The sequence below is a fragment of the Salmo salar genome, chromosome ssa05, assembly GCF_905237065.1.
Source record: "Salmo salar chromosome ssa05, Ssal_v3.1, whole genome shotgun sequence".
Taxonomy (NCBI): domain Eukaryota; kingdom Metazoa; phylum Chordata; class Actinopteri; order Salmoniformes; family Salmonidae; genus Salmo; species Salmo salar.
The window spans coordinates 91,881,336-91,906,641 of record NC_059446.1 but is presented as its reverse complement, the minus strand read 5'-3'; the positions used below and the strand labels follow the sequence as shown (position 1 = coordinate 91,906,641).

General features: G+C 44.0%; 1 protein-coding gene across 1 annotated transcript in view; it reads left to right on the top strand.

The window, feature by feature from the left end:
• The window catches only part of LOC106606155 (CUB and sushi domain-containing protein 3), a 492,730-nt gene that overhangs the window by 142,748 nt on the left and 324,676 nt on the right, over positions 1-25,306 (top strand). The window contains 10 exon segments of the mRNA XM_045717778.1: positions 3,779-3,891; positions 6,785-6,862; positions 8,391-8,478; positions 10,598-10,722; positions 15,640-15,761; positions 19,416-19,519; positions 19,927-20,039; positions 21,346-21,528; positions 21,826-22,016; positions 24,779-24,914. Of these exon segments, the coding sequence (XP_045573734.1) occupies positions 3,779-3,891; positions 6,785-6,862; positions 8,391-8,478; positions 10,598-10,722; positions 15,640-15,761; positions 19,416-19,519; positions 19,927-20,039; positions 21,346-21,528; positions 21,826-22,016; positions 24,779-24,914 (1,253 nt within the window).

Below are 25,306 nucleotides of genomic sequence, written 5' to 3'. Positions count from 1 at the left end.
TACAGCAGCTGATAACCATGTTGTTATAGACTACAGCAGCTGATAACCATGTTGTTATAGACTACAGCAGCTGATAACCATGTTGTTATAGACTACAGCAGCTGATAACCATGTTGTTATAGACTGCAGCAGCTGATAACCATGTTGTTATAGACTACAGCAGCTGATAACCATGTTGTTATAGACTACAGCAGCTGATAACCATGTTGTTATAGACTACAGCAGCTGATAACCATGTTGTTATAGACTACAGCATCTGATAACCATGTTGTTATAGACTACAGCAGCTGATAACCATGTTGTTATAGACTACAGCAGCTGATAACCATGTTGTTATAGACTACAGCAGCTGATAACCATGTTGTTATAGACTACAGCAGCTGATAACCATGTTGTTATAGACTACAGCAGCTGATAACCATGTTGTTATAGACCACAGCAGCTGATAACCATGTTGTTATAGACTACAGCAGCTGATAACCATGTTGTTATAGACTACAGCAGCTGATAACCATGTTGTTATAGACTACAGCAGCTGATAACCATGTTGTTATAGACTACAGCAGCTGATAACCATGTTGTTATAGACTACAGCATCTGATAACCATGTTGTTATAGACTACAGCAGCTGATAACCATGTTGTTATAGACTACAGCAGCTGATAACCATGTTGTTATAGACTACAGCAGCTGATAACCATGTTGTTATAGACTACAGCAGCTGATAACCATGTTGTTATAGACTACAGCAGCTGATAACCATGTTGTTATAGACTACAGCAGCTGATAACCATGTTGTTATAGACTACAGCAGCTGATAACCATGTTGTTATAGACTACAGCAGCTGATAACCATGTTGTTATAGACTACAGCAGCTGATAACCATGTTGTTATGGACTACAGCAGCTGATAACCATGTTGTTATAGACTACAGCAGCTGATAACCATGTTGTTATAGACTACAGCAGCTGATAACCATGTTGTTATAGACTACAGCAGCTGATAACCATGTTGTTATAGACTACAGCAGCTGATAACCATGTTGTTATAGACTACAGCAGCTGATAACCATGTTGTTATAGACTACCGCAGCTGATAACCATGTTGTTATAGACTACAGCAGCTGATAACCATGTTGTTATAGACTACAGCAGCTGATAACCATGTTGTTATAGACTACAGCAGCTGATAACCATGTTGTTATAGACTACAGCAGCTGATAACCATGTTGTTATAGACTACAGCAGCTGATAACCATGTTGTTATAGACTACAGCAGCTGATAACCATGTTGTTATAGACTACAGCAGCTGATAACCATGTTGTTATAGACTCCAGCAGCTGATAACCATGTTGTTATAAACTACAGCAGCTGATAACCATGTTGTTATAGACTACAGCAGCTGTGTCTGATAACCATGTTGTTATAGACTACAGCAGCTGATAACCATGTTGTTATAGACTACAGCAGCTGATAACCATGTTGTTATAGACTACAGCAGCTGATAACCATGTTGTTATAGACTACAGCAGCTGATAACCATGGTGTTATAGACTCCAGCAGCTGATAACCATGTTGTTATAGACTACAGCAGCTGATAACCATGTTGTTATAGACTACAGCAGCTGATAACCATGTTGTTATAGACTACAGCAGCTGATAACCATGTTGTTATAGACTACAGCAGCTGATAACCATGTTGTTATAGACTACCGCAGCTGATAACCATGTTGTTATAGACTACAGCAGCTGATAAACATGTTGTTATAGACTACAGCAGCTGATAACCATGTTGTTATAGACTACAGCAGCTGATAACCATGTTGTTATAGACTACAGCAGCTGATAACCATGTTGTTATAGACTACAGCAGCTGATAACCATGTTGTTATAGACTACAGCAGCTGATAACCATGTTGTTATAGACTACCGCAGCTGATAACCATGTTGTTATAGACTACAGCAGCTGATAAACATGTTGTTATAGACTACAGCAGCTGATAACCATGTTGTTATAGACTACAGCAGCTGATAACCATGTTGTTATAGACTACAGCAGCTGATAACCATGTTGTTATAGACTACAGCAGCTGATAACCATGTTGTTATAGACTCCAGCAGCTGATAACCATGTTGTTATAAACTACAGCAGCTGATAACCATGTTGTTATAGACTACAGCAGCTGATAACCATGTTGTTATAGACTACAGCAGCTGATAACCATGTTGTTATAGACTACCGCAGCTGATAACCATGTTGTTATAGACTACAGCAGCTGATAACCATGTTGTTATAGACTACAGCAGCTGATAACCATGTTGTTATAGACTACAGCAGCTGATAACCATGTTGTTATAGACTACAGCAGCTGATAACCATGTTGTTATAGACTACAGCAGCTGTGTCTGATAACCATGTTGTTATAGACTACAGCAGCTGATAACCATGTTGTTATAGACTACAGCAGCTGATAACCATGTTGTTATAGACTACAGCAGCTGATAACCATGTTGTTATAGACTACAGCAGCTGATAACCATGTTGTTATAGACTACAGCAGCTGATAACCATGTTGTTATAGACTACAGCAGCTGATAACCATGTTGTTATAGACTACAGCAGCTGATAACCATGTTGTTATAGACTACAGCAGCTGATAACCATGTTGTTATAGACTACAGCAGCTGATAACCATGTTGTTATAGACTACAGCAGCTGATAACCATGTTGTTATAGACTACAGCAGCTGATACCCATGTTGTTATAGACTACAGCAGCTGATAACCATGTTGTTATAGACTACAGCAGCTGATAACCATGTTGTTATAGACTACAGCAGCTGATAACCATGTTGTTATAGACTACAGCAGCTGATAACCATGTTGTTATAGACTACAGCAGCTGATAACCATGTTGTTATAGACTACAGCAGCTGATAACCATGTTGTTATAGACTACAGCAGCTGATAACCATGTTGTTATAGACTACAGCAGCTGATACCCATGTTGTTATAGACTACAGCAGCTGATAACCATGTTGTTATAGACTCCAGCAGCTGATAACCATGTTGTTATAGACTACAGCAGCTGATAACCATGTTGTTATAGACTACAGCAGCTTATAACCATGTTGTTATAGACTACAGCAGCTGATAACCATGTTGTTATAGACTACAGCAGCTGATAACCATGTTGTTATAGACTACAGCAGCTGATAACCATGTTGTTATAGACTACAGCAGCTGATAACCATGTTGTTATAGACTACAGCAGCTGATAACCATGTTGTTATAGACTACAGCAGCTGATAACCATGTTGTTATAGACTACAGCAGCTGATAACCATGTTGTTATAGACTACAGCAGCTGATACCCATGTTGTTATAGACTACAGCAGCTGATAACCATGTTGTTATAGACTCCAGCAGCTGATAACCATGTTGTTATAGACTACAGCAGCTGATAACCATGTTGTTATAGACTACAGCAGCTTATAACCATGTTGTTATAGACTACAGCAGCTGATAACCATGTTGTTATAGACTACAGCAGCTGATAACCTTGTTCTTTAGATACCAGATACTGGTTGTTCCTTTCTCTTCTTGTTCTTGATGTAACAACGGTTGAGATACAGATTGTCTGGAAGAGGACAGACATGACTGGTGATTGAACAGTCAGACTACAGTTATTGTTAACCCTTTATCTTTTCCTGCAGGTTATCTGGTGATATAACAGTCAGATTACAGAGGGTGTTATGTCTGTATCTTTACCTGCAGGTTATCTGGTATGAATATACCAGCACCCATCATCAGCAACAAGAACTGGCTAAGACTCCATTTTGTGACCGACAGGAATCATCGACATAAAGGATTCACACTTCAGTATCAAGGTAAGACATAATTACCCAATTATTTAATGAATTCATTGACACATTTGATAACCATAAAATGTTATTTTTTTTCACCTGAAAGTCTTTGTAATTGAATAACAACCAGAACGGACAAGGAGGACCAAGGAACTCTTTATACGATTACCTGACCTTTTTGGTGTTACCATGTTCAACAGGTCCTCATTGTTCTTTGATACCTAATAATCCCTAATAACCACTAATAACCACTCATAACCCCTAATAACCACCATTAGCCCCCTAATAACCACTAATAACCACTCATAACCCCTAATAACCACCATTAGCCCCCTAATAACCACTAATAACCACTCATAACCCCTAATAACCACCATTAGCCCCTAATAACCACTAATAACCACTCATAACCCCTAATAACCACCATTAGCCCCCTAATAACCACTAATAACCACTCATAACCCCTAATAACCACTCATAACCTATAATAACCACTCATAACCCCTAATAACCACCATTAGCCCCCTAATAACCACTAATAACCACTCATAACCCCTAATAACCAACATTAGCCCCCTAATAACCACTAATAACCACCATTAGCCCCCTAATAACCACTAATAACCACTCATAACCCCTAATAACCACTCATAACCTATAATAACCACTCATAACCCCTAATAACCACTCATAGCCCCTTATAACTACTCATAACCCCTAATAACCACTCATAATCCCTAATAACACTCATAACCCCTTATAACCACTCATAACCACTAATAACCACTAATAATCCCTAATAATCACTCATAACCCCTTATAACCACTCATAGCCCCTAATAACCCCTCATAGCCCCTAATGACCCCTCATAAGCCCTAATAACCACTCATAGCCCCTTATAACTACTCATAACCCCTAATAACCACTCATAATCCCTAATAACACTCATAGCACCTTATAACCACTCATAACCCCTAATAACCACTAATAAGCACTCATAACCCCTTATAACCACTCATAACCCCTCATAACCCCTAATGACCCCTCATAACCCCTAATAACCCCTGATAACCACTCATAACCCCTTATAACCACTCATAACCCCTAATAACCACTCAATACCCCTAATGGCCACTCATAACCACTTATAACCCCTGATAACCACTCATAACCCCTTATAACCACTCATAACCCCTTATAACCACTCATAACTCCATATAACCACTCATAACCCCTTACCAAAGAGTACTTTCTACCTACTACTTTTCTGAAGAGCTCATGTATCCGTGCAGCGTTTCATCCTCATCTTGTCTACTGATCAGTAACCAGTTGCATTCACTCGTCTCTGATTGGTTAAAGACTAAGGATGCCTTTGTTCTAGTTGTATCCCTCCAGACCAAAGGCCCCCTCCCTGATTGGTCAAATTGTTACAGATGTATTATACACTGCTTCCGTAACACGCTGCAGAGCCAGACAGACTTCTATAATACATTACCTTCCCATTCTCCTTTACCAGGACTTTGAAGATAATGTTTATAAAGCAGCCTAACAGCTAGCCGGCCAATCCAGGCCATACATGAAAACCATTTTCTCAATGATGGTGTTTGGGTGTAGTGCATGTAGTGCACTACTTTTGACCAGATCCCTATAAGGGAAAAGGTGCCATTAAGGGCAAATATCTCTGTAATAATGTTGGTTGGTCTGTTTGTGTTGAAATTATTGTATGTCACAAGACATTTCCCCCCGGTGACAGTTTTCTGTTGTACCTGAAAATTCGTTGCACCCACTTGGCTTCCTACGTCCTAATCAGTCCCTGATCAGAGGGGAAGAATGAAAACAAGGCAGCGGATCTGTCTTGGAGGGCCCTGGAGGATCGTTTTCAGATTCATTCTATTATATTCTACTCATATTCATTAAAATTAATTGATACAGTGAGGGAAAAAAAGTATTTGATCCCCTGCTGATTTTGTACGTTTGCCCACTGACAAAGAAATGATCAGTCTATAATTTTAATAGTAGGTTTATTTGAACAGTGAGAGACAGAATAACAACAAAAAAATCCAGAAAAACGCATGTCAAAAATGTTATAAAATGATTTGCATTTTAATGAGGGAAATAAGTATTTGTAATTACATTTTTATGGAATTTATCAATGAAGTTATGGTCTGTATGTAGCAGGGATAATGGATCACTATTCTGTAGGTAGCAGGGATAATGGATCACTATTCTGTATGTAGCAGGGATAATGGATCACTATTCTGTAGGTAGCAGGGATAATGGATCACTATTCTGTATGTAGCAGGGATAATGGATCACTATTCTGTATGTAGCAGGGATAATGGATCACTATTCTGTATGTAGCAGGGATAATGGATCACTATTCTGTAGGTAGCAGGGATAATGGATCACTATTCTGTATGTAGCAGGGATAATGGATCACTATTCTATATGTAGCAGGGATAATGGATCACTATTCTGTATGTAGCAGGGATAATGGAATCACTATTCTGCATGTAGCAGGGGTAATGGATCACTATTCTCTATGTAGCAGGGATAATGGATCAATATTCTGTATGTAGCAGGGATAATGGATCACTATTCTGCATGTAGCAGGGGTAATGGATCACTATTCTCTATGTAGCAGGGATAATGGATCAATATTCTATATGTAGCAGGGATAATGGAATCACTATTCTGCATGTAGCAGGGGTAATGGATCACTATTCTCTATGTAGCAGGGATAATGGATCAATATTCTGTATGTAGCAGGGATAATGGCTCACTTTTCTGAAACAAATATGAATCCGATAGCAATTATTCATGATGTTGATTCCTCATAGGGACAATGTGTTATTACTGAACTAATGCTGGAACTTTCTTTTATCTAATGCCATTGTTTTTATTGCTCTCAACCAGTGAAAAGCTCTGGAGAGCTGAAATCCAGAGGGGTAAAGTTACTTCCGGGAAAGGACAACAATAACAAATTGTCTTTGAGTAAGTTTCCTATTCATCTTCATGCTAATAATTTACTGTGTGTGTTTGTGTTTGGGCTATTTGCTTGTTTGAGATGTGTGGTTGTTTTGTTTTAAGCTGGGGCATTTAGCTACACTCATAGAGAAAAGGGTTCCAAAAGGGTTCTTTGGCTGTCCCCATAGGAGAACCCTTTTGGTTCCAGGTAGAACCCTTTTTGGTTCCAGGTAGAATCCTTTTTGGTTCCAGGTAGAATCCTTTTTGGTTCCAGGTAGAACCCTTTTTGGTTCCAGGTAGAATCCTTTTTGGTTCCAGGTAGAATCCTTTTTGGTTCCAGGTAGAACCCTCTGTGTAAAGGGTTCTACATGGAACTCAAAAGGAATCGCTGAAGTGCAGTCCTTAGTCTTTTTTAACAAACGCAATGCCCCCAGTGCTCGTCTGGAAATGGGCTCTGTACAGCTACACTGTATACCCATGTGGAAAAGAGACATGAACATCAAATAAGAATCTTGTATTATTTGTCGAAAGATCTAATAAGCCGTCTAATAAGGATCTGGTAAGATTGTGTGTTTTACAGTGCCTTATACTGTATGTTAGTGGTATATTTGTATTACAGTAGATTGTGTGTTTTACAGTGCCTAATACTGTATGTTAGTGGTATATTTGTATTACAGTAGATTGTGTGTTTTACAGTGCGTTATACTGTATGTTAGTGGTATATTTGTATATTTGTATATATGTTGACTTATATACCTTAAATGACATATACAATTGAATACATGATTGTGGTGTACATGATCCCTCCCACTCCTCTCCTCCCCCCCTTTCCTTCTCCTCCTCTCTCCCCCCTTTCCTCCTCCTCCTACTCTCCTCCCCCCTTTCCTTCTCCTCCCACTCTCTCCCCCCTTTCCTCCTCCTCCTCCTCTCCCCCCTTTCCTTCTCCTCCCACTCCTCCCCACTTTCCTTCTCCTCCCACTACTCCCCCCCTTTCCTTCTCCTCCTCTCCCCCCTCTTTCCTTCTCCCACTCCTCTCCCCCCCTTTCCTCCTCCTCCTCCTCTCCCCCCTTTCCTTCTCCTCCTCCTCCTCTCCCCCCTCTCCTTCTCCCCCCACTCCTCTCACCTCCTTTCCTTCTCCTCCTCCTCCTCTCCCCCCTTTCCTTCTCCTCCCACTCCTCTCCCCCCCTTTCATTCTCCCCCTCGTCCTCTCCCCCCCTTTCCTTCTCCCACTCCTCTCCTCCCTTTCCTTCTCCTCCTCCTTCTCCTCTCCCCGCTTTCCTTCTCCTCCTCCTCTCCCCCCTTTCCTTCTCCTCCCACTCCCCCCCTTTCCTTCTCCTCCTCGTCCTCTCCCCCCTTTCCTTCTCCTCCCACTCCCCCCCTTTCCTTCTCCTCCTCTCCTCTCATCCTCCTCTCCCCCCTTTCCTTCTCCTCCTCTCCTTTCCTCCTGATAACCAGTAACTTTATATTTCTCCCTGATTGGTGTGTTTCTATAGTGAATCAATAAGCCTGATAACCAATAACATTGTGTTTTTTACCTGATATTGTGTTCCTACAGTGAACGAAGGAGGAATTAAACAGGTGTCCAATTATTGCCCGGACCCGGGGGAACCTGAGAACGGCAAACGCACAGGCTCTGACTTCAGGTGAGCTCGTCCGTAACTAAACATGCCTGTCTACCTACCTGACATGGGCCTGTGTTCTAAATGGGCCCTGGTCAGACCTACCTCACATGGGCCTGTGTTCTAAATGGGCCCTGGTCAGACCTACCTCACATGGGCCCTGGTCAGACCTACCTCACATGGGCCCTGGTCAGACCTACCTCACATGGGCCTGTGTTCTAAATGGGCCCTGGTCAGACCTACCTCACATGGGCCTGTGTTCTAAATGGGCCCTGGTCAGACCTACCTCACATGGGCCTGTGTTCTAAATGGGCCCTGGTCAGACCTACCTCACATGGGCCCTGGTCAGACCTACCTCACATGGGCCTGTGTTCTAAATGGGCCCTGGTCAGACCTACCTCACATGGGCCTGTGTTCTAAATGGGCCCTGGTCAGACCTACCTCACATGGGCCCTGGTCAGACCTACCTCACATGGGCCTGTGTTCTAAATGGGCCCTGGTCAGAAGTAGTTCACTATATGGAGAATAGGAGGCCCTTTGATATCCAGCCATGGACTCAATTGGAATATAATACATCCTCTAGACTTCAGGCCCTAGTACAAAAGAGACAAAACTAGATATTTTAATTTGCAGTTATGGCTTCAGTCCGTTTGTGCATAATATGGCCTCAGTCCATCTGTCAATAATATGGCCATCTGTCAGTAATATGGCCTCAGTCCATCTGTGAATAATATGTCCTCAGCCCATCTGTCCATAATATGTCCTCAGTCCATCTGTCCATAACATGTCCTCAGTCCATCTGTCCATAATATGTCCTCAGTGTATCTGTCCATAATATGGCCTCAGTCCATCTGTGAATAATATGTCCTCAGGCCATCTGTCCATGACATGTCCTCAGACCATCTGTCCATAATATGTCCTCAGTCCATCTGTGAATAATATGTCCTCAGTCCATCTGTCCATAATATGTCCTCAGTCCATCTGTGAATAATATGTCCTCAGTCCATCTGTTCATAATATGTCCTCAGTCCATCTGTCCATAATATGTCCTCAGTCCATCTGTCCATAATATGTCCTCAGTCCATCTGTCCATAATATGTCCTCAGTCCATCTGTCCATAATATGTCCTCAGTCCATCTGTCCATAATATGTCCTCAGTCCATCTGTCCATAACATGTCCTCAGTCCATCTGTCCATAATATGTCCTCAGTCCATCTGTCCATAACATGTCCTCAGCCATCTGTCCATAATATGTCCTCAGTCCATCTGTCCATAACATGTCCTCAGTCCATCTGTCCATAATATGTCCTCAGTCCATCTGTCCATAATATGTCCTCACTCCATCTGTCCATAATATGTCCTCAGTCCATCTGTCCATAATATGTCCTCAGTCCATCTGTCCATAACATGTCCTCAGTCCATCTGTCCATAATATGTCCTCAGTTCATCTGTCCATAATATGACCTCAGTCCATCTGTCCATAATATGTCCTCAGTCCATCTGTGCATAATATGTCCTCAGCCCATCTGTCCATAATATGTCCTCAGTCTATCTGTCCATAATATGGCCTCAGTCCATCTGTCCATAACATGTCCTCAGTCCGTCATAATATGGTCCCAAAGCTTCTTATTATATTAGACTGTGTGGGTGGAGCTAGACTGTGTGGGTGGAGCTAGGCTGTGTGGGTGGAGCTAGACTGTGTGGGTGGAGCTAGACTGTGTGGGTGGAGCTAGGCTGTGTGGGTGGAGCTAGACTGTGTGGGTAGAGCTAGACTGTGTGGGTGGAGCTAGACTGTGTGGGTGGAACTAGACTGTGAGGGTGGAGCTAGACTGTGAGGGTGGAGCTAGACTGTGTGGGTGGAGCTAGACTGTGAGGGTGGAGCTAGACTGTGTGGGTGGAGCTAGACTGTGTGGGTGGAGCTAGACTGTGTGGGTGGAGCTAGACTGTGAGGGTGGAGCTAGACTGTGTGGGTGGAGCTAGACTGTGTGGGTGGAGCTAGACTGTGAGGGTGGAGCTAGACTGTGAGGGTGGAGCTAGACTGTGAGGGTGGAGCTAGACTGTGAGGGTGGAGCTAGACTGTGTGGGTAGACTGTTTCTTGTAAAGACTTCCCTTATTACATGAATGTGTTGTTATGTGTTCAAGCATTGGAGCGAGGGCTCAGTTTACCTGTGATGAGGACCATGTGCTGCAGGGCTCCAAAACCATCACCTGTCAGAGGGTGGCTGAGGTGTTCGCTGCCTGGAGCGACCACAGACCTGTCTGTAAAGGTGAGGCCCTCTTCCTGGTACATCTAATATAGATAACTGCTGCCTGGAGCGACCACAGACCTGTCTGTAAAGGTGAGGCCCTCTTCCTGGTACATCTAATATAGATACATGCTGCCTGGAGCGACCACAGACCTGTCTGTAAAGGTGAGGCCCTCTTCCTGGTACATCTAATATAGATAACTGCTGCCTGGAGCGACCACAGACCTGTCTGTAAAGGTGAGGCCCTCTTCCTGGTACATCTAATATAGATACATGCTGCCTGGAGCGACCACAGACCTGTCTGTAAAGGTGAGGCCCTCTTCCTGGTACATCTAATATAGATACATGCTGCCTGGAGCGACCACAGACCTGTCTGTAAAGGTGAGGCCCTCTTCCTGGTACATCTAATATAGATACATGCTGCCTGGAGCGACCACAGACCTGTCTGTAAAGGTGAGGCCCTCTTCCTGGTACATCTAATATAGATACATGCTGCCTGGAGCGACCACAGACCTGTCTGTAAAGGTGAGGCCCTCTTCCTGGTACATCTAATATAGATAACTGCTGCCTGGAGCGACCACAGACCTGTCTGTAAAGGTGAGGCCCTCTTCCTGGTACATCTAATATAGATACATGCTGCCTGGAGCGACCACAGACCTGTCTGTAAAGGTGAGGCCCTCTTCCTGGTACATCTAATATAGATACATGCTGCCTGGAGCGACCACAGACCTGTCTGTAAAGGTGAGGCCCTCTTCCTGGTACATCTAATATAGATACATGCTGCCTGGAGCGACCACAGACCTGTCTGTAAAGGTGAGGCCCTCTTCCTGGTACATCTAATATAGATAACTGCTGCCTGGAGCGACCACAGACCTGTCTGTAAAGGTGAGGCCCTCTTCCTGGTACATCTAATATAGATACATGCTGCCTGGAGCGACCACAGACCTGTCTGTAAAGGTGAGGCCCTCTTCCTGGTACATCTAATATAGATAACTGCTGCCTGGAGCGACCACAGACCTGTCTGTAAAGGTGAGGCCCTCTTCCTGGTACATCTAATATAGATACATGCTGCCTGGAGCGACCACAGACCTGTCTGTAAAGGTGAGGCCTTCTTCCTGGTACATCTAATATAGATACATGCTGCCTGGAGCGACCACAGACCTGTCTGTAAAGGTGAGGCCCTCTTCCTGGTACATCTAATATAGATAACTGCTGCCTGGAGCGACCACAGACCTGTCTGTAAAGGTGAGGCCCTCTTCCTGGTACATCTAATATAGATAACTGCTGCCTGGAGCGACCACAGACCTGTCTGTAAAGGTGAGGCCCTCTTCCTGGTACATCTAATATAGATACATGCTGCCTGGAGCGACCACAGACCTGTCTGTAAAGGTGAGGCCCTCTTCCTGGTACATCTAATATAGATACATGCTGCCTGGAGCGACCACAGACCTGTCTGTAAAGGTGAGGCCCTCTTCCTGGTACATCTAACATAGATACATGCTGCCTGGAGCGACCACAGACCTGTCTGTAAAGGTGAGGCCCTCTTCCTGGTACATCTAATATAGATAACTGCTGCCTGGAGCGACCACAGACCTGTCTGTAAAGGTGAGGCCCTCTTCCTGGTACATCTAACATAGATACATGCTGCCTGGAGCGACCACAGACCTGTCTGTAAAGGTGAGGCCCTCTTCCTGGTACATCTAATATAGATAACTGCTGCCTGGAGCGACCACAGACCTGTCTGTAAAGGTGAGGCCTTCTTCCTGGTACATCTAATATAGATACATGCTGCCTGGAGCGACCACAGACCTGTCTGTAAAGGTGAGGCCTTCTTCCTGGTACATCTAATATAGATACATGCTGCCTGGAGCGACCACAGACCTGTCTGTAAAGGTGAGGCCCTCTTCCTGGTACATCTAATATAGATAACTGCTGCCTGGAGCGACCACAGACCTGTCTGTAAAGGTGAGGCCCTCTTCCTGGTACATCTAATATAGATAACTGCTGCCTGGAGCGACCACAGACCTGTCTGTAAAGGTGAGGCCCTCTTCCTGGTACATCTAATATAGATACATGCTGCCTGGAGCGACCACAGACCTGTCTGTAAAGGTGAGGCCCTCTTCCTGGTACATCTAATATAGATAACTGCTGCCTGGAGCGACCACAGACCTGTCTGTAAAGGTGAGGCCCTCTTCCTGGTACATCTAATATAGATAACTGCTGCCTGGAGCGACCACAGACCTGTCTGTAAAGGTGAGGCCCTCTTCCTGGTACATCTAACATAGATACATGCTGCCTGGAGCGACCACAGACCTGTCTGTAAAGGTGAGGCCCTCTTCCTGGTACATCTAATATAGATAACTGCTGCCTGGAGCGACCACAGACCTGTCTGTAAAGGTGAGGCCCTCTTCCTGGTACATCTAATATAGATACATGCTGCCTGGAGCGACGACAGACCTGTCTGTAAAGGTGAGGCCCTCTTCCTGGTACATCTAATATAGATAACTGCTGCCTGGAGCGACCACAGACCTGTCTGTAAAGGTGAGGCCCTCTTCCTGGTACATCTAATATAGATAACTGCTGCCTGGAGCGACCACAGACCTGTCTGTAAAGGTGAGGCCCTCTTCCTGGTACATCTAATATAGATACATGCTGCCTGGAGCGACCACAGACCTGTCTGTAAAGGTGAGGCCCTCTTCCTGGTACATCTAACATAGATACATGCTGCCTGGAGCGACCACAGACCTGTCTGTAAAGGTGAGGCCCTCTTCCTGGTACATCTAATATAGATACATGCTGCCTGGAGCGACCACAGACCTGTCTGTAAAGGTGAGGCCCTCTTCCTGGTACATCTAATATAGATACATGCTGCCTGGAGCGACCACAGACCTGTCTGTAAAGGTGAGGCCCTCTTCCTGGTACATCTAACATAGATACATGCTGCCTGGAGCGACCACAGACCTGTCTGTAAAGGTGAGGCCCTCTTCCTGGTACATCTAATATAGATACATGCTGCCTGGAGCGACCACAGACCTGTCTGTAAAGGTGAGGCCCTCTTCCTGGTACATCTAACATAGATACATGCTGCCTGGAGCGACCACAGACCTGTCTGTAAAGGTGAGGCCCTCTTCCTGGTACATCTAATATAGATAACTGCTGCCTGGAGCGACCAGAGACCTGTCTGTAAAGATGAAGCCCTCTTCCTGGTACATCTAATATAGATACATGCTGCCTGGAGCGACCACAGACCTGTCTGTAAAGGTGAGGCCCTCTTCCTGGTACATCTAATATAGATAACTGCTGCCTGGAGCGACCACAGACCTGTCTGTAAAGGTGAGGCCCTCTTCCTGGTACATCTAATATAGATAACTGCTGCCTGGAGCGACCACAGACCTGTCTGTAAAGGTGAGGCCCTCTTCCTGGTACATCTAATATAGATACATGCTGCCTGGAGCGACCACAGACCTGTCTGTAAAGGTGAGGCCCTCTTCCTGGTACATCTAACATAGATAACTGCTGTCTGGAGCGACCACAGACCTGTCTGTAAAGGTGAGGCCCTCTTCCTGGTACATCTAATATAGATAACTGCTGCCTGGAGCGACCACAGACCTGTCTGTAAAGGTGAGGCCCTCTTCCTGGTACATCTAATATAGATAACTGCTGCCTGGAGCGACCACAGACCTGTCTGTAAAGGTGAGGCCCTCTTCCTGGTACATCTAATATAGATAACTGCTGCCTGGAGCGACCACAGACCTGTCTGTAAAGGTGAGGCCCTCTTCCTGGTACATCTAATATAGATACATGCTGCCTGGAGCGACCACAGACCTGTCTGTAAAGATGAAGCCCTCTTTCGGGTAAATCTAATATAGATAACCGCTTTGATTAAACCAGGGCCTGTGGATATATGCAGATTCTAATGGTCAATCCTTTACCTCTGTTTAATATTGTACGATAGCAGAGAATATTACACCAGCAGGCCTTTACACAAGGTATTATTCCCTCTCTGCATTTATACATCTCACTCCTGTCTCTTGTTTCAGTTAAAGAGCTGCAGAACATTGACTAAACATGACATTTTCTAGTATCCCATTTAAACATCTCAGTCCTGTCTCTTGTTTCAGTTAAAGAGCTGCAGAACATTGACTAAACATGACATTTTCTAGTCTCCCGTTCATACATCTCACTCCTGTCTCTTTTTAATTTTTCCATTTTTTTATTTAACCTTTATTTAACTAGACAAGTCAGTTAAGAACAAATTCTTATTTACAATGACGGCCTACCAAAAGGCAAAAAGGCTTCCTGCGGGGACAGGGGATTAAAAATAAAGTAAATAAAATATAGGGCAAAACACACATCACGACAAGAGAGACAACACAACACTACATAAAGAGAGACATAAGACAACAACACAGCATGGCAGCAACACATGACAACACAGCATGGTAGCAACACAACATGACAACAACATGGTAGCAACACAACATGACAACAACATGGTAGAAACACAACATGACAGCAACACAGCATGGTAGCAACACAACATGACAACAACACAGCATGGTAACAACACAACATGGTAGCAACACAACATGACAACAACATGGTAGAAACACAACATGACAGCAACACAGCATGGTAGCAACACAACATGGTAACAACACAACATGACAACAACATGGTAGCAACACAACATGACAACAACATGGTAGCAACACAACATGGTAGCAGCACAAAACATGGTACAAACATTATTGGGCACAGACAACAGCACAAAAAGCAATACATCACACAAAGCAGCCACAACTGTCAGTAAGAGTGTCCATGATTGAATCTTTGAGTGATTGAGTCTTGTTTCAGTTAAAGAGCCGCGGAACATTGACTAAACGTGACATATTATAGTCTCTCATTTAAACATCTCACTCTTGTCTCTCGTTTCAGTGAAAACGTGCGGATCGACACTCCAGGGTCCATCGGGGATTTTCACCTCTCCCAATTTCCCCATCCAGTACGAGAGTAATTCCCACTGTGTGTGGATTATCACTGCTAGTAACCCCAATAAGGTATGGTTTATATGCTTAAACCTTTACCTGTCAGCTCTCTCCTATGCTCTCCTAGTCTCTCCTAGTCTCCTATGCTCTCCTAGTCTCTCCTAGTCTCTCCTAGTCTCTCCTATGCTCTCCTAGTCTCTCCTAGTCTCTCCTATGCTCTCCTAGTCTCTCCTCTCTCCCAGTCTTTCCTATGCTCTCCTAGTCTCTCCTAGTCTCTCCCAGTCTCTCATAGTCTCTCCCAGTCTCTCCTAGTCTCTCCTATGCTCTCCTCTCTCCCAGTCTCTCCTAGTCTCTCCTAGTCTCTCCTATGCTCTCCCAGTCTCTGCTAGTCTCTCCAAGTCTCTCCAGTGCTCTCCTCTCTCCCAGTCTCTCCTATGCTCTCCTAGTCTCTCCTAGTCTCTCCTAGTCTCTCCTAGTCTCTCCCAGTCTCTCCTCTCTCCCAGTCTCTCCTATGCTCTCCTAGTCTCTCCTAGTCTCTCCTAGTCTCTCCTAGTCTCTCCTAGTCTCTCCTAGTCTCTCCTAGTCTCTCCTAGTTTCTCCCAGTCTCTCCCAGTCTCTCCTAGTCTCTCCTAGTCTCCCCCAGTCTCTCCTAGTCTCCCCCAGTCTCTCCTATGCTCTCCTAGTCTCTCCTAGTCTCTCCTAGTCTCTCCTAGTCTCTCCTATGATCTCCCAGTCTTTCCTAGTCTCTCCTAGTCTCTCCTAGTCTCTCCTATGCTCTCCTAGTCTCTCCTAGTCTCTCCTAGTCTCTCCTAGTCTCTCCTATGCTCTCCCAGTCTCTCCTAGTCTCTCCTAGTTTCTCCCAATCTCTCATTGACATTGAAGTCATTATCTATGCTTCACATTACCATGTGTTAGCTAACGTTACCTAACGTCATTAGGATAATTATGCACTGTTCCTGCATTGCTAATTCAAAACAAAAATTACGTGAAAACACTGCAGGCATAGGGTGCGTCACAAATGGCACCATTTTCCCTATTTAGTGCACTATGTTTGACCAGTGGCCATTTGGTAAAGTGCACTACATAAAGAATAGAGTGCACTTTGGGACACTGTGCTGTCCTTCCCCAAAGCACAGACACTACAAGGTCCTAGAGAACAACAGAAGCATGTTTCCGTCATGTTTCGCTGTTGGCATCGACAGAAATGTGACACGCGTGGCATTTCAAAGCTTTAATCTGAGCTCCGTGTGGACGAGGTAGAAATACACTTAAATACAACAATATTCTGCTCCACCGTTTTTCTTCATTCAGATTAAGCTTCCCTGCATGTGTCCCGTTATATGTTAAAAGCTTCCCTGCATGTGTCATGTTATATGTTAAAAGCTTCCCTGCATGTGTCATGTTATATGTTAAAAGCTTCCCTGCATGTTTCATATTATATTCAGTTGTGTTAAAAGCTTCCCTGCATGTGTCATGTTATATGTTAAAAGCTTCCCTGCATGTGTCATGTTATATGTTAAAAGCCTCCCTACATGTGTCATGTTATATGTTAAAAGCTTCCCTGCATGTGTCATGTTATATTCAGTTGTGTTAAAAGCTTCCCTGCATGTGTCATGTTATATGTTAAAAGCTTGCCTGCATGTGTCATGTTATATGTTAAAAGCTTCCCTGCATGTGTCCCGTTATATGTTAAAAGCTTCCCTGCATGTGTCATGTTATATGTTAAAAGCTTCCCTGCATGTGTCATGTTATATTCGGTTGTGTTAAAAGCTTTCCTGCATGTGTCATGTTATATGTTAAAAGCTTCCCTGCATGTGTCATGTTATATGTTAAAAGCTTCCCTGCATGTGTCATGTTATATTCGGTTGTGTTAAAAGCTTCCCTGCATGTGTCATGTTATATGTTAAAAGCTTCCCTGCATGTGTCATGTTATATGTTAAAAGCTTCCCTGCATGTGTCATGTTATATGTTAAAAGCTTCCCTGCATGTGTCATGTTATATTCGGTTGTGTTAAAAGCTTCCCTGCATGTGTCATGTTATATGTTAAAAGCTTCCCTGCATGTGTCATGTTATATTCAGTTGTGTTAAAAGCTTCCCTGCATGTGTCATGTTATATTCGGTTGTGTTAAAAGCTTCCCTGCATGTGTCATGTTATATGTTAAAAGCTTCCCTGCATGTGTCATGTTATATTCGGTTGTGTTAAAAGCTTCCCTGCATGTGTCATGTTATATTCGGTTGTTAAAAGCTTCCCTGCATGTGTCATGTTATATTCAGTTGTGTTAAAAGCTTCCCTGCATGTGTCATGTTATATTCGCTTGTGTTAAAAGCTTCCCTGCATGTGTCATGTTATATTTGCTTGTGTGTATGGTTAAATTAAGGGAGGAGAGTAGCTCGGTCACAGTCAGCTACGCTGCTTCCCAAATAGCAACCTATTCCCTATATAGTGCACTACATTTCATCAGGGCTCATATGGCTCTGGTCAGAAGTTGTGCACTATATAGAAAATAGGATGCTATTTGGGATGCATCGTAGGTGACCGTGACCAGAAGATTCATAAAAAGGGGAAGACAGAAAGGCAATTCATTATTTCAGTCAATAAACTCATCTCAAATTGCATCTTTGCATGATTGCTTCTCAATATTTGATTTGTGTTCTGAGGGGGATTGTCAGATCCGTGCCATTAGCGATCTGTAAAGTCCTCCCTGAAGACCATTTGCAGTGCTTCTGGTTTGAACAATTCATGGGCTCTCTTTTGGTTGAGAGAAACGCACATGCCCCGCTCTACTTGAGGAAATTCATCCGTTTTGACAGGACTTGTTTAGGATTCATTTGGTTTCTTTGTGTTTAATCGAATCGTCTTTCACTCGTTGTGAACTGAAAGCTGTGGGCGGATATTTAGTAAACATCAGAAAATGACTTGAATGAATATGATTCTAAACACTGTCCCAAAGGTGTGTTTATGCGAATCAGCAGCTGGTACATTTTAGTCATTTAGCAGACGCTCTTATCCAGAGCGACTTACAGTAGCGAATGCATACATTTCTATTTATTTTTCTATTTTTTTTTTCCATACTGGTCCCCCGTGGGAATCGAACCCACAACCCTGGCGTTGCAAACGCCATGCTCTACCAACTGAGCCACACGGGTAGTAAGTCTGTTTATGAATGTGACGTGGGGTAAATGTCCGATGACTCTCTGTTCACATGCTGTGACTTGATGATGTAATAGCAGTGCATACAGTGCAGTAGCTGGGATGGATTGTGTTTCTGTTATCTTCCCTTACGCTTTCTGTCAGCGGTGGATTAGCTGTCTAATAGCTGTTTACCAGATACCACGTCCTGTTATACAGCCAATCAAATGAACACACTGTTTATTTCTGCTGAAAAAAATAATAATAATTCAAGTCAAATGATACATTCATTTTACTTTTTTTGTCATTTAGCAGACGCTCTTATCCAGAGCGACTTACAGTAGTGAATGCATACATTTCATACATTTTTTTTCTCCGTACTGGTCCCCCGTGGGAATCGAACCCACGACCCTGGCGTTGTAAACACGTTGCAAACACCATGCTCTACCAACTGAGCCAGACGGGACCAGATCGGTTGTTATTGTAAATAAGAATCTGAGAAGAATTTTGTTGTCCAATGAATAATAACGTGTATATAATATAAATGAGTGTAAAATACGTTGTCAGTATATGTTGTAATCGGTAGACTTCAACAGGTTATCCAGATCAACTTTGAGGAGTTTGACCTGGAGATCGGCTATGACTCGTTAACCATCGGAAACGGAGGGCAGGTTGGAGACTCCAGAACAATAATACAGGTGTAAGTATTATACTCCAATTATCCTCACATCCCACAACCAAATCTAGCATGATCTAGATTAGTCAGATTATACTTAAATAAACATGTCTGTTGTTTGATGGTTCCAATTAAGTCCACTTACATTCCACGTTGTTATAAAATGTTAATATTAACTCTAACTAATAAACATGTTTGTTGTTTACAATAATGACTTATTGTCAAGTCTGTCTTTACATGCCTGGTTGTTTAAAAAAAGGTAAATAGCTTTTACGATAACCCTGTGTCTTATTTCAGTTTTTGTATTTAACCTTTATTTGGACAGATAAGTCAATTAAGAACAGATTCTTATTTACAATAACAACCGATCTGATTGGCTGAAGGGCAGTATTGTGACGGGCCATTGGTTTGTATTGTGCTCTTATCTGCAGCCTGACAGGCAGCTTCGTGCCTGACCTTATTGTCAGCATGTCCCATCAAATGTGGCTCCACCTTCAGTCTGATGAGAGCGTGGGCTCTATCGGCTTCAAGATCAACTATAAAGGTACAAACACTATCAACCTCTTTAACCCTAGACACAGTATACAGTCCTCCTCTGTGCTGATAACGATAAAATGTTGAGATACAAACACTATCAAACTACCTTAGCCCATGCCTGTCCCAGACCTGCCCCCAGCCCCTATCCCCAGCCCCTATCCCCCAGCCCCTAGCCCCCAGCTCCTAGCCCCTATCCTCAGCCCCTATCCCCAGCCCCCAGCTCCTAGCCCCTATCCCCCAGCCCCTAGCCCCTATCCTCAGCCCCTATCCCCAGCCCCCAGCTCCTAGCCCCTATCCCCAGCCCCTAGCCCCTATCCCCAGCCCCTATCCCCCAGCCCCTAGCCCCCAGCTCCTAGCCCCTATCCTCAGCCCCTATCCCCAGCCCCCCAGCTCCTAGCCCCTATCCCCCAGCCCCTAGCCCCAGCCCCAGCCCCTAACCTCAGCCCCTATCCCCAGCCCCTAGCCCCCAGCCCCTAGCCCCTATCCCCAGCCCCTATCCCCAGCCCCAGCCCCTATCCCCAGCCCCTATCCCCAGCCCCTAGCCCCCATCCCCAGCCCCTATCCCCAGCCCCAGCCCCTATCCCCAGCCCCTATCCCCAGCCCCTAGCCCCCATCCCCAGCCCCCTTCCCCAGCCCCAGCCCCTATCCCCAGCCCCTATCCCCAGCCCCTAGCCCCCAGCTCCTAGCCCCATCTCCTATCCCCAGCCCCTATCCCCAGCCCCTAGCCCCCAGCTCCTAGCCCCTATCCCCAGCCCCTATCCCCAGCCCCTAGCCCCTATCTCCAGCCCCTAGCCCCCAGCTCCTAGCCCCTATCCCCAGCCCCTATCCCCAGGCCCTATCCCCTAGCCCCCACCCCCTACCCCAGCCCCTATTCCCAGCCCCTATCCCCGGCCCCTATCCCCAGCTCCCAGCTTCTTGACAATAGCCCCTGCACCAGACTACCTCCATCCCAGACCTGGCCCAGGACCAGACTACCTCCATCCCAGACCTGGCCCTGGACCAGACTACCTCCATCCCAGACCTGGCCCAGGACCAGACTACCTCCATCCCAGACCTGGCCCAGGACCAGACTACCTCCATCCCAGACCTGGCCCTGGACCAGACTACCTCCATCCCAGACCTGGCCCAGGACCAGACTACCTCCATCCCAGACCTGGCCCTGGACCAGACTACCACCATCCCAGACCTGACCCAGGACCAGACTACCTCCATCCCAGACCTGGCCCAGGACCAGAGACCCTATCAGACAGATAGTATCAGTATCAAACAGATAAAGGACTAACATTTGACTAATCCCTCTCTTTCTCTGACAGAGATTGATAAGGAGAGTTGTGGGGACCCAGGCACACCTCTGTATGGCTTCCAGGAGGGCAGTGGGTTTCTGAACGGGAACGTGCTGCGGTTCGAGTGCCAGTTTGGCTTCGAGCTGATTGGAGAGAGGATGATCACCTGTCAGAACAACAACCAATGGTCTGCTAACATCCCCATGTGCATATGTGAGTATGTTCATTGTTTGAAATGCCATGTTAAAACAGTCATTCTGTGGAATGTTTTTCATTTTTTTTAAATAAGTAATGAAATACATTATTACCCTTTTCAGGTTTTACATCCCATATGTAACAGAGCACCATGTTGTGCAGTATGTACAGTATATTTATAGGACAACCCTCCCATCCTGCATCGGTGGAATACCTTAATGAACATATGTTCATGAGTGAACATACAGTATAACATAGGAACATGCGAAAATAAACATTTCTACACCTAACCCACTCCTTTTCCTACTCCCACAGTCCCATGTTTCTCCAACTTCACGGCGGCCGTGGGCACTGTGCTGTCCCCTGACTACCCAGAGGGCTATGGGAACAACCTGAACTGTGTGTGGATCATCATCTCTGAACCCGGCAGCCGGATCCACCTGGCCTTCAACGACTTTGACCTGGAGCCTCCATACGACTTCCTCACCGTGAAGGACGGAGACCAGGTAATGGATTGATTGAGACCAGGTAATGGATTGATTGAGACCAGGTAATAGATTGATTGAGACTAGGTAATGGATTGATTGAGAACAGGTAATGGATTGATTGAGACCAGGTAATGGATTGATTGAGACCAGGTAATGGATTGATTGAGACCAGGTAATGGATTCATTGAGACCAGGTAATGGATTGATTGAGACCAGGTAATGGATTGATTGAGACCAGGTAGTGGATTGATTGATACCAGGTAATGGAGTGATTGAGACCAAGTAATGGATTGATTGAGAACACATAATGGATTAATTGAGACCAGGTAATGGATTCATTGAGACCAGGTAATGGATTGATTGAGACCAGGTAATGGATTGATTGAGACCAGGTAATGGATTGGATTGATTGAGACCAGGTAATGGATTGGATTGATTGAGACCAGGTAATGGATTAATTGAGACTAGGTAATAGATTGATTGAGACCAGGTAATGGATTGATTGAGAACAGATAATGGATTAATTGAGACCAGGTAATGGATTGATTGAGACCAGGTAATGGATTGGATTGATTGAGACCAGGTAATGGATTGGATTGATTGAGACCAGGTAATGGATTAATTGAGACCAGGTAATAGATTGATTGAGACCAGGTAATGGATTAATTGAGACCAGGTAATGGATTGATTGAGACCAGGTAATGGATTGATGGAGACCAGGTAATGGATTGATTGAGACCAGGTAATGGATTGATTGAGACCAGGTAATGGATTGATTGAGACCAGGTAATGGATTGATTGAGACCAGGTAATGGATTGATTGAGACTAGGTAATGGACTGATTGAGACCAGGTAATGGATTGATTGAGACCAGGTAATGGATTGATTGAGACCAGGTAATGGATTGATTGAGACCAGGTAATGGATTGATTGAGACCAGGTAATGGATTCATTGAGACCAGGTAATGGATTGATTGAGACCAGGTAATGGATTGATTGAGACCAGGTAGTGGATTGATTGATACCAGGTAATGGAGTGATTGAGACCAGGTAATGGATTGATTGAGAACAGATAATGGATTAATTGAGACCAGGTAATGGATTGGATTGATTGAGACCAGGTAATGGATTGGATTGATTGAGGCAGGTAATGGATTAATTGAGACCAGGTAATAGATTGATTGAGACCAGGTAATGGATTAATTGAGACCAGGTAATGGATTGATTGAGACCAGGTAATGGATTGATTGAGACCAGGTAATGGATTGATTGAGACCAGGTAATGGACTGATTGAGACCAGGTAATGGATTGATTGAGACCATGTAATGGATTGATTGAGAACAGGTAATGGATTGATTGAGACCCAGGTAATGGATTGATTGAGACCAGGTAATGGATTGATTGAGACCAGGTAATGGATTGAGACCAGGTAATGGATTGATTGAGACCAGGTAATGGAGTGATTGAGACCAGGTAATGGATTAATTGAGACCAGGTAATGGATTGATTGAGACCAGGTAATGGATTGATTGAGACCAGGTAATGGATTGATTGAGACCAGGTAATGGATTGATTGAGACCATGTAATGGATTGATTGAGACTAGGTAATGGATCGATTGAGACTAGGTAATAGATTGATTGAGACCAGGTAATGGATTGATTGAGATCAGGTAATGGATTAATTGAGACCAGGTAATGGATTGATTGAGACCAGGTAATGGATTGATTGAGACCAGGTAATGGATTGATTGAGACCAGGTAATGGATTGATTGAGATCAGGTAATGGATTAATTGAGACCAGGTAATGGATTGATTGAGACCAGGTAATGGATTAATTGAGACCAGATAATGGATTGATTCAGACCAGGTAATGGATTAATTGAGACCAGGTAATGGATTGATTGAGACCAGGTAATGGATTGATTGAGACCAGGTAATGGATTAATTGAGACCAGATAATGGATTGATTGAGACTAGGTAATAGATTGATTGAGACCAGGTAATGGATTGATTGAGACCAGATAATGGATTGATTGAGACTAGGTAATAGATTGATTGAGACTAGGTAATAGATTGATTGAGACTAGGTAATGGATTGATTGAGACTAGGTAATAGATTGATTGAGACTAGGTAATAGATTGATTGAGACTAGGTAATAGATTGATTGAGACCAGATAATGGATTGATTGAGACTAGGTAATAGATTGATTGAGACTAGGTAATAGATTGATTGAGACTAGGTAATGGATTGATTGAGACCAGGTAATGGATTGATTGAGACCAGGTAATGGATTGATTGAGACTAGGTAATAGATTGATTGAGACTAGGTAATAGATTGATTGAGACTAGGTAATGGATTGATTGAGACTAGGTAATGGATTGATTGAGACTAGGTAATAGATTGATTGAGACCAGGTAATGGATTGATTGAGACCAGGTAATGGATTGATTGATTGATAATTGATTGAGTAGCTAGTCAAAGGGGAAGGGCATCATGGAGGTTTTTAAATCACTCTAAAAAACCCAGCGTTTCAGCTTGGCCTGAAAGCTTCCTCGCTTTATGTTAGTGATTTCATACATCCTTTCTGGGATTTTAGGTTATTTTAGTTCTTCTCTTATTTCCTCTTGGTTTGTGGTTAATTCTTTCATCTTCTTGTTTTACCAAAAAAGTGAGTGTTGTTTAAGTGTTATTGTTTATTTGAATAGTGTTGTGTTGTTTAAATGCTCCCCCTTTAAATAAATAACGTTTATTAAAATACCATGTGGTTGTACCAGACGGGCTCGTCCATCCTGGGGAGATACTCGGGTGCCGAGGTGCCCTCTCACTTCAGCTCCAACAGCAACATACTACAGCTGGAGTTCCAGGCAGACCACTCCATGTCCGGAAGAGGATTCAACATCACCTACAGCAGTCAGTACACTACTTTATTATTACCGTGTCGTACAAGTGTAACGCGGGTCGTATAAAGGGGAGCAAGGTGCGGCGTGTAGAGTGCTCATATTTACTTTAATGAAAACACTTAAACAAAAAAACGACAGCCAACAGTTCCGTCAGGTGATAACTCACAAAACGGAAAACAACTACCCACAAAACCCCATAGACAAACCCCAACTTAAATATGATCTCCAATTAGAGGTAACGAGGACCAGCTGCCTCCAATTGGAGATCAACCTAAATAACCCCAACATAGAAATAGAAAAACTACAACTCAAACATAGAAATAGAAAACATAGAAAAACACAAAACACCCCCTGTCACGCCCTGACCTACTCTACTATAGAAAATGACATCTTACTAGGGTC